The sequence below is a fragment of the Hippocampus guttulatus genome, chromosome 6 (genome assembly GCF_054856545.1).
Source record: "Hippocampus guttulatus isolate MCC_2025c chromosome 6, RoL_Hgut_1.0, whole genome shotgun sequence".
NCBI classification, from domain to species: domain Eukaryota; kingdom Metazoa; phylum Chordata; class Actinopteri; order Syngnathiformes; family Syngnathidae; genus Hippocampus; species Hippocampus guttulatus.
In genome coordinates, this window is record NC_141266.1 from 17016716 (window position 1) to 17027075 (window position 10360).

At 41.5% G+C, this 10360-nt stretch overlaps 3 protein-coding genes across 3 annotated transcripts; 1 reads left to right on the plus strand and 2 right to left on the minus strand.

Moving 5' to 3' along the window:
- Positions 1-806: 806 nt before the first annotated feature.
- Positions 807-2300, minus strand: LOC147203825 (C-reactive protein-like). Its single transcript, XM_086113641.1, has 4 exons — positions 2259-2300; positions 2073-2130; positions 1708-1810; positions 807-1370 (listed from the first exon to the last, which is right to left on the minus strand). The coding sequence occupies exons 2-4, from the start codon at positions 2128-2130 to the stop codon at positions 863-865; spliced, it is 669 nt and encodes a 222-aa protein (XP_085969767.1). The 5' UTR covers positions 2259-2300; the 3' UTR covers positions 807-862.
- Positions 2301-3070: 770 nt separating this feature from the next.
- On the minus strand, positions 3071-4610 carry LOC147203826 (C-reactive protein-like). Its single transcript, XM_086113787.1, has 3 exons — positions 4553-4610; positions 4122-4224; positions 3071-3578 (listed from the first exon to the last, which is right to left on the minus strand). Exons 1-3 carry the CDS (start codon positions 4608-4610, stop codon positions 3071-3073), a joined length of 669 nt encoding a protein of 222 aa, XP_085969913.1.
- A 1443-nt stretch (positions 4611-6053) lies between these two features.
- LOC147203827 (26S proteasome non-ATPase regulatory subunit 4-like) lies at positions 6054-9840 on the plus strand. Its single transcript, XM_086114604.1, has 10 exons — positions 6054-6118; positions 6717-6857; positions 6951-7065; positions 7752-7838; positions 8074-8142; positions 8221-8436; positions 8603-8708; positions 8957-9094; positions 9295-9350; positions 9432-9840. The coding sequence occupies exons 1-10, from the start codon at positions 6054-6056 to the stop codon at positions 9600-9602; spliced, it is 1164 nt and encodes a 387-aa protein (XP_085970730.1). The 3' UTR covers positions 9603-9840.
- The last annotated feature ends 520 nt before the right edge of the window (positions 9841-10360 follow it).

The following is a 10360-nucleotide window of genomic DNA, read 5'->3' on the forward strand; positions in this document are numbered from 1 at the left end:
ACCTTGCACCCCCTCTATCTGTCGGATTCTAATTTCCGTTCCCTCTCGTTCCCTCAGGTGGTCGTCCTCCCTCCACCTCTGTTGTACCCTCTGCCCGTCTCAGCACGATGGGGTGCAGAGCTTTCAGCCGTCCTGCTCCCAAACTCTAGAACTCTAGAATTCTCTTCCCACATTCAAATCCCATCTCGAAACCCACCTTTTCAAAATAGCATAATCAATTTAAATTAATCTCTTCTTGAATTATTTATCATTTTATCTGTGTTTTTGTTCTCTTGTTCTTGATTGTAAAGTGTCCTTGACTGTTGTGAAAGGCGTTTATAAATAAAATGTATTACTTTATTATTATTTAACTTGTTTCTTCATCAACCCAAATAGTTTTGATGTTCTAGTCGGCTTTTTTTTTTGCAGTTAGGCTTTTTTGCAGTCTTGCTGCATAATCAATTGGCCACTTGAGGAAAAAAATGAAGAAATATTGTTGAGAGTAAGACATCCTGAATATTAAAGTCAAAAGTTCATTTCAAAAAAGCAAAAGTCGTTTTACAGATTTTTTCCAATAAAGTTCAGATATCCTCATCGGGGGTTTTGCCGTGTTTCTGCAGAATCAATTGGTTTCCATGGAAAAATTAAGTTGAAAGTTAGACATGAAATTGTTCAACAACAAATGAAAAACGTTTTGTCATGGACATTTTCAAATATTAACTTGAGTAAAAGAGTCCACTTTTTGCCTGATTGAAATATATCTTTTATTCTTCACATTTTTCATGGGGGGGGGGGGCACATCCTCTCCAAACGTTGTTAATGCAGTATTTCAACTTTTATTGAAAACGGGCAACTTTAATTCCTATTACAAAGCTAGATTCTTTTACATGACCTCTGGCTCCACCAAAATGTTGCCAACTACTTGATAGTCGAGGGCTCTCCAGTTGAACACGTTCCCCGGGGTGAAGTTTGAGTCCTCCTCGTAGCGTCGGATCTCCTGTGGAGAGAGGACGTAGTCCCACATGTGAAGTCGTGAGATCATGCCGACGAAGGACTGAGTGGCATCGAAGCCTCCCCTGTAAGAGTCTTGCTCTTGGCCCAGGACTGTGATAGCCTTGCCGCTGATGGGTTGCCCTGAATGGATAAACCTCTTGATGGTGGGTTTGCCGTCCATCCACAACTGAGAAGTGCCATCTTTAGAGTCCCAGGTGGTGCACATGGTGTGCCAGTTGTTGGGAGGAAAAGACAGAGCCATGAAGTCTGCGCCGCCATCTCGAGCATGCACCTTCATAATGCTGTCGTTGTTTGTCTTGAAGAGCACAAAATCATTGCTGATCACCGGTGTGGCCAGAGAGAAGAGGGCGTAGTTCCTGCTGAGATCTGTCTTGAATCTAAGTAAACACGCCACAGCTTAGTGGTGGTGGTGAATATTTTACCTTTTTTTTTTAGCAGGCTTCAAGCAATTTCTTGCCAGTCCTTGTTAAAATTTACTGTCAAACTAAATGGTGAGAAAAACAGACAGATAATACAACAATACACATGTGCATGTATTCTTTATCCTCTGGGGAAAAAACAATGTCACTGCAGCTAACTGCGGAGTTTTTTTACTGGCTACATGCATAGCCTATCTTTAATCTTTAGCTCTTTACATTTGATTTCATTTTTCATTCTGATTCTCAAAATAGTGAATGAACATAAGCCAGAGGCCGCTGGTGATACCGCGGTTACCTGAGACAGATGGTGACTGCACTCAAGGATGTTTTGGGTGTCATCAGTTTCACATGATCTTTGTTCGTCTCCCTCAGGAAGACAAGGACTTTGCCAGAAAGATCTGCACACATCAAGAAGGATTAAGTTAAGGTGCCGGCGCACCAATAAAAAAAACAATCATACTCGCCCAACTACCCTTTGCCTTGTTAAAGTTCTTATTCTCGTGATTACACCACTCATCTCAAAAAAGAAGTTTTGTTTTGTGCAAAGTCACGACTGCCCATTGTACAAAGCAACCTGTGAACAGTGAACCCCAATTTTTCCATCTCTCTTGCTTGACCCGCTATTTTAGGTGTGTGCTTGTGACGCACACTCTCACCTACCTTGTGTATCTGCATAACAAGATGCAAGCATCACCATGAAAACCAAGAGTTTCTCCATCTGAAATGCAGTCAGTTTTGCATCACTGTACTACTCAAAGACAAAATATTTCGGCACATGGTCATCATACAAAAGCAATATCCTGAGTTTTCTTTTTTTCAGCAGCCAGCGCAGTTCACTTCTCTTACCTTGTCTCGACTGTGCAGCTTCGAGTAGAGAGGTGATTTCCCTTTTAACAGTATTTATAGGGAAACTTGTCGATTTAATGGATAAGCATTCTGTCCTCCTGGACTTGAGTCAAAAGTTTTTAATTGTGCAATGTAATGGGCACACTGTGGCCAAGTTATCCAGAAAATGGACAAATATGATGACCTCTGCACTCTCAAACACTGAAATGTAAAATTTTCTCTTTTGAGTGACTTGGTGCTAATCTCAAAAGAAACCAGGAGGGCTGCATTGACAAGACTTGATGAATTTCTGCAATTCCCTCCGAGTTCATGCACTTCTGTACAGTCAAGCAGTTGCCAGTCCTGCAGTGAAATCTCATACACGTGTTGGACAAGGAAAAACATACAAGCATTGGTAACTGGTTCTTCCATTTTTATATTTTAAATTGAGTAACGTTTTCTCCTACAAGACAATTGTTAACTGTTGCATAACTGGATGCAAATTACCCATCGGCACTTGAATGTTGCACTTAACCAAAAAATCAACAGGTAGAAAAAAAAACTGTCAGCCATATTAATGCATTACAACAGTAGCCACAATTTCTCATTCCTGTTCGTCTGCAAAAATATTTTGTGGAATATTTTTCCTGATCAAGTCAACGCGGAGAACACCACCAGTGCTGGCACCTTCCCCGATGAGGACCAGTGATTAACCCCAAAAATCTAATTCAACTGTTCTAGTTGGCCATCTTGTCTTCCAACAAGAAAAACTCAAAAAAGTCAAGGCATGATCTTCAAATGCAAGTTTAATACATAAGTGTAATTTCAGACTTCTACAAAGTGAGCTCATCTTCCACCAAAACTCTGCCGGTGATTTCATAGTCTAAGGCTCTCCAGTTGAGCACGTTCCCAGGGGTGAAGTTTGTGTCTTCCTCGTAGCGTCGGATCTCCTTTGGAGACAGGACGTAGTCCCACATGTGAACTCGCGAGATCATGCCAATGAAGGATTGAGAGGCATCAAAGCCTCCCTCATATTTGTCCTGCTCTTGGCCGAGGATGATGCTCGGCTTGCCCGTGATGGGCTGCCCAGAGTGGATAAACCTCTTGATGGTGGGCTTGCCGTCCATCCACAACTGGGCAATTCCATTTTCAGAGTCCCAGGTGGCGCACAATGTATGCCAGGCGTTGGGAGGAAAAGACAGCGACAGGAAGTCCGTGCCGCCGTGCCGAATGTGAACTCTCAGGTTGTCCGTTTGGAGCTTGAAGATGACTAAATCATTGCTGAGCGCCGGTGTGGCCAGAGAGAAGAGGACATAGTTCCTGGTGAGATCTGTGACAAATCTGAGTAGACACACCAGAGGTAAGTCATCAAGCACAACACTGCCAATATATACTTTGGGACAGTAGAGCTTCATTTTAGAGTCTGAAATTCGACTGGTATTTACTGTCCATAATTATTTGGAGGGGAATTAAACCCCAGTTTTTATCCCCCTGCCTCATGGGGGCGCTATTTTCCCACTTGCCGTTAACTGAATACGACACCACTGTCACTCAGGTATTGACCAATCATGGCTCAGCTTACAAAACACGACCGAACTCAAAACGCGTGTCGTGATCGGTGTTACCTGAGCAACCGTGGTTGATCATTGTTATTAAGTGCGCCCCCCCAAAAAAAAAAAAAAAAAAAACAGATATGAATAAAAATGAGATGAATTTTTCTACAAAGGCAATAAATGAATGCCGTGTTGAGACTAGTGGGGGACACATTAGAACATTTTGTAAAGGCTTTTTTTTTATTGCCTTCCCTATAAAATACAGCTTCATCACTTTTGCCTCTGAAGGTGAGGACTGAAAGCAAGAGGGTCACAGCTGACTCCACTTTACCTGAGACAGACCGTCACTGCACTGAAGGATGTTTTGGGTGTGATCAATTTCACATGATCATTGGGTGTCCCCTTGGGGAACACAAAGACTTTGCCAGATAGATCTACACAAACAAAGGATTAAAGTCATCAGAACAGTGGATTTCAAAAGACACACAGTTCATTTTATCATCACAAACTGAGATCAGAGGCTTATTGTACACTTAGGCTTTCGTCACTAGTCATTGAGACCTACTATGAAACCAAATTTCATACCTCAAGTGAAATAATGCAATTTTTGCAAAAAAAACAAAAACAAAACAAAACCCCCCCACAAACAACCCTGCTCATTGCATCCTCCCTTGCATTACTTACAACACAGTGTTTCAACCCCATTTTTAATCTTAACCGCTTAATCTTTTTTGGGGTGACCGTGACCACATGCATTCTTACCTTTGGTGAGTGCACAACATGATGCAAGCATCATCATGAGAACAAAGAGTTTCTCCATCTGAAATTAAAAGGTCAGCATTTTATCACTGCACCACACCATTGAGCATGAATCGTACGTTTACAATGTATAAAGATTTTTAATGCTTCACATACTGGTGGATTGAATCATGCAATTTGAGAAGAGCTCTGTTCTTTACCAAGTCAGCAAATAAACCTGAGAAACTCGCTGCGTCAGGCCACATGTGATGATTGACAAAAGTCACGGAGGGATGGCATGGAAGACACAGAACTAAATACAAACACAGTGAAGAGACAACGAGGAACACCTGGACAAGACGTGAGGGGTTCGAGAGAGTTGATTAGTTGACACCAACATAATGGGGAGACACGGAAGACACAGGAAAACAAAGGAAATGCAGATCACAAGTTAGGAAACTAAAATGACATGATGACATAGCAGGTGTTAAACTGGCGGCAACCAACCTTTTTCCTCCAAGGGTCACGTACAGAAAAAAGGAAGGATGTTAGAGACGCTTTGACATTCTTATATCTTAATGTGTTAAACACACTGAACCCAATCCATCAACCAATTTTAATTGGTAGACGTAGTCGCAGTTTTTATTTATTTTTAAACCAAGCTGGGCCATGTGCAGCTACTTAATCCAACAAATAACAACAACCTCCTATGTCACAGTTTATTTGTTATTTTATTTACAAATCTATACTGCTGGTGTGGGTGTTATTTTCTCTGACAACTTATTGACCAATCTATAGTGTTGACTTGCTGTCTTTCATTCATTCATTTTCCAAACCGCTTCATCGCGGGAGGTGCTGGAGCCTATCCCAGCTTTCTTCAGGCAGTAGGCGGGGGACACCCTGAATTGGTTGCCAGCCAATTGCAGGGTCCACAGAGACGAACAACCATCCACACCCACACTCACACCGAGGGACAATTTCGACTGCTCAATCAGCCTGCCATGCATGTCTTTGGAGCGTGGGAGGAAGCCGGAGTACCCGGAGAAAAACCACGCAGGCCCGGGAAGAACATGCAAACTCCACACAGGGAGGCCGGAGCTGGAGTCGAACCCAGTACCTCTGCACTGTGAAGTCGACGTGCTAACCACTCGACTACCGGGCCGATGTATTCAAAAATGTATTCAAAAGTCAGTTTGAATTCAAGATTTTGCGGGGTTGCTGAAAATCCACTTTCTTGAAATTCTCGGTTAAGAAGGTTAAGGTTTGAGATGGATCTATATATCTGCTAAAGAGAAGACATCGCGTTCTATTTTTGTAGAAGGGATTTTCAGGAGTTTACGAAACTTGCCTGAGTGGAGTGAGCAGTCGTTTTTTTTTGCTGTAATTTGGTTTGAACAGATTTCAAACCTGCCATTTTGGGGGTCTCCTCAAAAGTAATGATTTTGTCGCTACCACCCGCCAGCTGGCTGAAGCGTGCTTTCTTCCGTGAAAACTCAAATTTACCTCAAGAACTACATTTCCCATCATGCACCACAATGACGCATTAAAGAGACTTGACTTCAAGATGGTGCTGGAAAGTACTATGGTTTGGTAAGGATGGCAAAATGAGTTTGAATTTAACCATTAATGCTATTTTACGCCACGAGGAAAATAATTTGACGTATTGTTGAACCCGCTTCAGTTTTATTTCGATACTAAACGTGTCCGCTTGAGACAAATATTGTATTTTGGACCTTTTCCTGAGTCACTCTCCCAACGCTAACGCGGAGCAAGATAAAAAAGCTGTTTTTATGTCACTGACTTGGCATTTTATGGAATTACCGATGGCAAACTGAGTATTTATTTATTTATGATAACCATGGGACGTAATTTTTCGCTCTTTGTTTTGGTTTGTGCAACAAAAAAGAGAATTTCAAAGCGCTAATATTAGCTACGAGACAGAAGCTAGTGCCATTGTCAAAACGTCTGTTGTTAACAGATTAATATTCGAGCATCTGTGTCTCAGTTATAAACTCTTCTCTCATACTCAGCTCATAAATAATCTATAAATTTAATGTCTGAATCATATATGACTATTTTGTATCATATACTTTCGGCACACTCAAACACCAAATAAAATGAAAAATATATTGAAAAACTAATCGTGAATTTACTTTTTCATTTGAATGTCCCTTTTGTTTGCTTGCAGTGTGGACAACAGTGAATACATGCGCAATGGAGATTTTCTGCCCACAAGGCTGCAAGCTCAGCAGGATGCAGTTAATATTGTTTGTCACTCCAAGACTCGCAGCAACCCCGAAAACAATGTCGGCCTCATCACCATGGCAAAGTGAGCGACATTTCAGTTCACTGACTATGCTTTTTATTTAAAACTGATGACATTATCAACAAAACAAGTGCCTGGTGTTTGTGTCCTGCGCAGCAACTGTGAAGTCCTGACGACACTGACTCCAGACACAGGAAGGATACTCTCAAAACTGCATGCCGTGCAGCCTCGTGGAAACATCAGCTTCTGTACTGGCATCAGGGTAGCCCATGTGAGTTTTTCATTTTATAGCATTCTGACGCTTCGTCTAAGCCAGTGGTCTCCAAACACTGCTCCACCATTTGGTACCAGCTCATGAGTATCCAACAGTACTCATGAGCATATATTCTTTATCCTCTGTGAAAAACAACTACTGTACGGGTAATACAAGCTGATCCAAGAAGAGTGCATTTTCTTTTATTTTGTAAGTCTCACATTCCCCCTGCTGGTCAAGGTGTGCACATCAGGACCAGCAAGATGTCAATGGGCATTGAAGCATGAAATCATGATGCACACCCTTAAAAAATTATACATTCTACTTAATTTTGTGATTATTGTACATTTTTACACCATACACTACGGGGTGTGCAACCTGTGGCTCTTTCATCCTTTTACTATGGCTCTCAATCATGAGAAAATAAGCAGTATTGAATTTAAATTGAGTCAGTTCGTTTTTCCAACTTTAATTCTAAATTTGAAAGTTGTGGTGCTCTTGTAACTTTCAAAGAAAGAAATTATTTTTTTTGAGTTACTAAAAATATGCGACACAAACACAAATGTGACACTGCACGCTGAAGTTCAGGAGCAAAAATCACATTAACTTTATTTCCCACATGCTATAGGAACATGCTCAATCGGTCAGTTGATGCTTTTTTTTCTGTTCATTCATTCTTATTGTTTTGATTCTTATCTTTGCAGTTGGCATTGAAGCACAGACAGGGCAAAAACCACAAGATGCGTATCATTGCCTTCGTTGGCAGCCCGGTGGAGGACAACGAGAAAGAGGTGAGCTGCTTTCCTTTACAGTTGCTTTCTTTTCCAACTCCAAACAGTAAGCATGTTAAATATTGATTCCTCAAAAGGCTTGCAGGTGTAATATAAACACAAAAGTAAATAAATATTTTTCTACTTTAAAAGATGTTGAAATAAAGCAGTCCTTATGTCTTGATGTGTTCTGTTTGTCTTAATGCTCTCTAAATCACAAGTTGAGTTGTTTCCCCCCCCCCCCCCCCCCTCCAAGCTGGTCAAAATGGCAAAACGCCTGAAGAAAGAAAAAGTGAATGTGGATATCATCAACTTTGGAGAAGAGGTTTTTACAATGACATTGATGCAAAACCTTGCAACCCTGCGTTGTACCACACGAGCTCACTGCGATTCTTCTTGGCAGGAAATGAACACCGAGAAGCTGACGGTCTTCATCAACACGCTGAATGGGAAAGAGGGCAGTGGCTCCCATCTGGTCACGGTACCTCCGGGACCCAGTCTGGCGGACGCTCTGCTATCCTCACCCATCCTCGCCGGAGAAGGCGGTGCCGCGTTGGGTTTGGGTGCCAGTGACTTTGAGTTTGGAGTGGATCCCAGTGCAGACCCAGAGCTGGCCCTGGTAAGAGAACAGCACAAAGGTGTCACATCGTACCACCGAGTTTTTGATTTGTAGTCTGATTTCGGCAGTTTTGAGACATTTTACTCCAGATAAAAAATGGGACAATATCAGAGGTCCCATTGAATTGATTTAAAGTTACCCCCGGCTCATCATTGTGGTCTCGTAGGCTCTCAGGGTGTCGATGGAGGAGCAAAGACAAAGACAAGAGGATGAAGCCCGCAGGGCCACTGTGGCATCCGCTGCTGAAGCTGGCATTCCCTCCCCCGTTGATGGTAAAATATAAAATTCAGAAACTAGAGACTTGATTGACACTTGAATCTGACTCAAGTTGTCAATTTTAGGACATTTGATGTAAAATGTAGCGGGGACTCGACTTGACCTGTTTAATTTTTGCCACTGGAGCTCTGGGCTTGTTTTAAACTTGAAGGTTAAGCCCACAGGCAATATTCTGCCTTTTACCTAATGTAAGCTGAGCCAGACTCAAAATTTTACTTTCAAATGTCTTTTCTTTCTGTCGTAGAGTCCGATGACGCTCTGTTAAAGATGTCAGTTCCAAGTACAGACTCTGCAGTACCCGTGTTGCCAGATTTCAGCCGCATGACAGAAGACGAGCAGATTGCATATGCTCTACAGATGTCCATGCAAGGATCAGCAGCAGGTGAACACTTCCAAATCTTCAGAGATCGTTTTCAGTCATTTGAGTGCTGTCATTGGTGCATCACATGCACTGGAACCGCTAAAGTTAAACACTACAGTCAACATCAGTTGTGGTGGGATGTAACTAAATTTAGCATTGAGGTCAGTTATCTTCGGAATCATTTTATCCAGAGTCAGCACAACATTTCTATTCGATTGTAGAGTTTGGTGCTGAAGATATGGACACTGGTGCTGACATGGACTCTGGTGAGACCAAGGTAAATGTTTGTTTTTTTTGTTCTTTCAAACAATGTTGGCTTGCATTTCATGAAAAAAACTTCTACCTAATCTGTGTTCAGGATGAAGAAGACTATGACGTGATGCAGGATCCAGAGTTCCTTCAGAGCGTCCTGGAGAACCTTCCTGGCGTTGACCCGAACAATGAGGCCATCCGTAACGCCATGGGCTCCCTGGCAGCGCAGACTGGGCCTAAACCCGATTCCAAGAAGAACGAGGAGAAAAAGAAATGATAACGCAGATCAAGGGAGGAGTTTGTGATAGGATCAGTTAACACCACCGTGATCATGTTTCGCTTTTGTTCGACCATCTTCATGTTGCTGTCTCAATATTACCTTTTACCTTAAGGTTCCATTATTTCTTCCCCATATTTTTTCCCCCAGATTCCAAACAAATATGATTGTTTGAATCTTTTGTGAATACATCATCTCAATTCAAATGTTGAATAAATTTACACAATCCTAAATGGCACATTATGTTGTATAATTTGTAACTGGTTTGTATATATACAATTCTGTTGGAGATATGTTGGTCACATGGTGCAAATCTGAAGCTGAATCTGTAATGACAAATCTCATTAATGGCAAAAGTGATGTCATTTTTCTTGAAATGAAGGTGCAGATTTCTAAAATGGCAATCGTGAATAGGAGGAATTGAGTGACAAATGTCAATTTTGTTTTATCTGAAATGCCAATTGTGAATAGAAATAATTGAGTGACAAATGGCAGATTTTTTTGACTAGTCAAAAGTAACTGGGCTTGCAATAGTGACGGGCCGACTTTGACAAAGTCAAGACTCCACAGCTATCTGTTTCAAACATGGGGCGGAAAAAAAGTGTCAAAATTCAATACAGTCCTCAAGTAAAGTTGAGAGAACTACAGTACAATTTATACATAGAATCTAAAGTACAATAACCAAGTATTTGTACTTGGTTGCTTCCCACCACTGACCAAACAGTAGTTAAAGTTAAGTAGTTAAACCTAGAAAACAT

Excerpts from the sequence above, each read along its gene's own strand:
- LOC147203826 (XM_086113787.1), bottom strand. The coding sequence starts at position 4,610 with ATGGAGAAACTCTTTGTTCTCATGATGATGCTTGCATCATGTTGTGCA. Across the intron at positions 4,225-4,552 it reads ATGTTGTGCACTCACCAAAG|ATCTATCTGGCAAAGTCTTT; the intron begins GTAAGAATGCAT and ends TTGTTTGTGTAG. Across the intron at positions 3,579-4,121 it reads GCAGTGACGGTCTGTCTCAG|ATTTGTCACAGATCTCACCA; the intron begins GTAAAGTGGAGT and ends GTGTCTACTCAG.
- LOC147203825 (XM_086113641.1), bottom strand. The coding sequence starts at position 2,130 with ATGGAGAAACTCTTGGTTTTCATGGTGATGCTTGCATCTTGTTATGCA. Across the intron at positions 1,811-2,072 it reads TTGTTATGCAGATACACAAG|ATCTTTCTGGCAAAGTCCTT; the intron begins GTAGGTGAGAGT and ends TGATGTGTGCAG. Across the intron at positions 1,371-1,707 it reads GCAGTCACCATCTGTCTCAG|ATTCAAGACAGATCTCAGCA; the intron begins GTAACCGCGGTA and ends GTGTTTACTTAG.
- LOC147203827 (XM_086114604.1), top strand. The coding sequence starts at position 6,054 with ATGCACCACAATGACGCATTAAAGAGACTTGACTTCAAGATGGTGCTG. Across the intron at positions 7,839-8,073 it reads TGGAGGACAACGAGAAAGAG|CTGGTCAAAATGGCAAAACG; the intron begins GTGAGCTGCTTT and ends CCCCCCTCCAAG. Across the intron at positions 8,437-8,602 it reads CAGACCCAGAGCTGGCCCTG|GCTCTCAGGGTGTCGATGGA; the intron begins GTAAGAGAACAG and ends GTGGTCTCGTAG.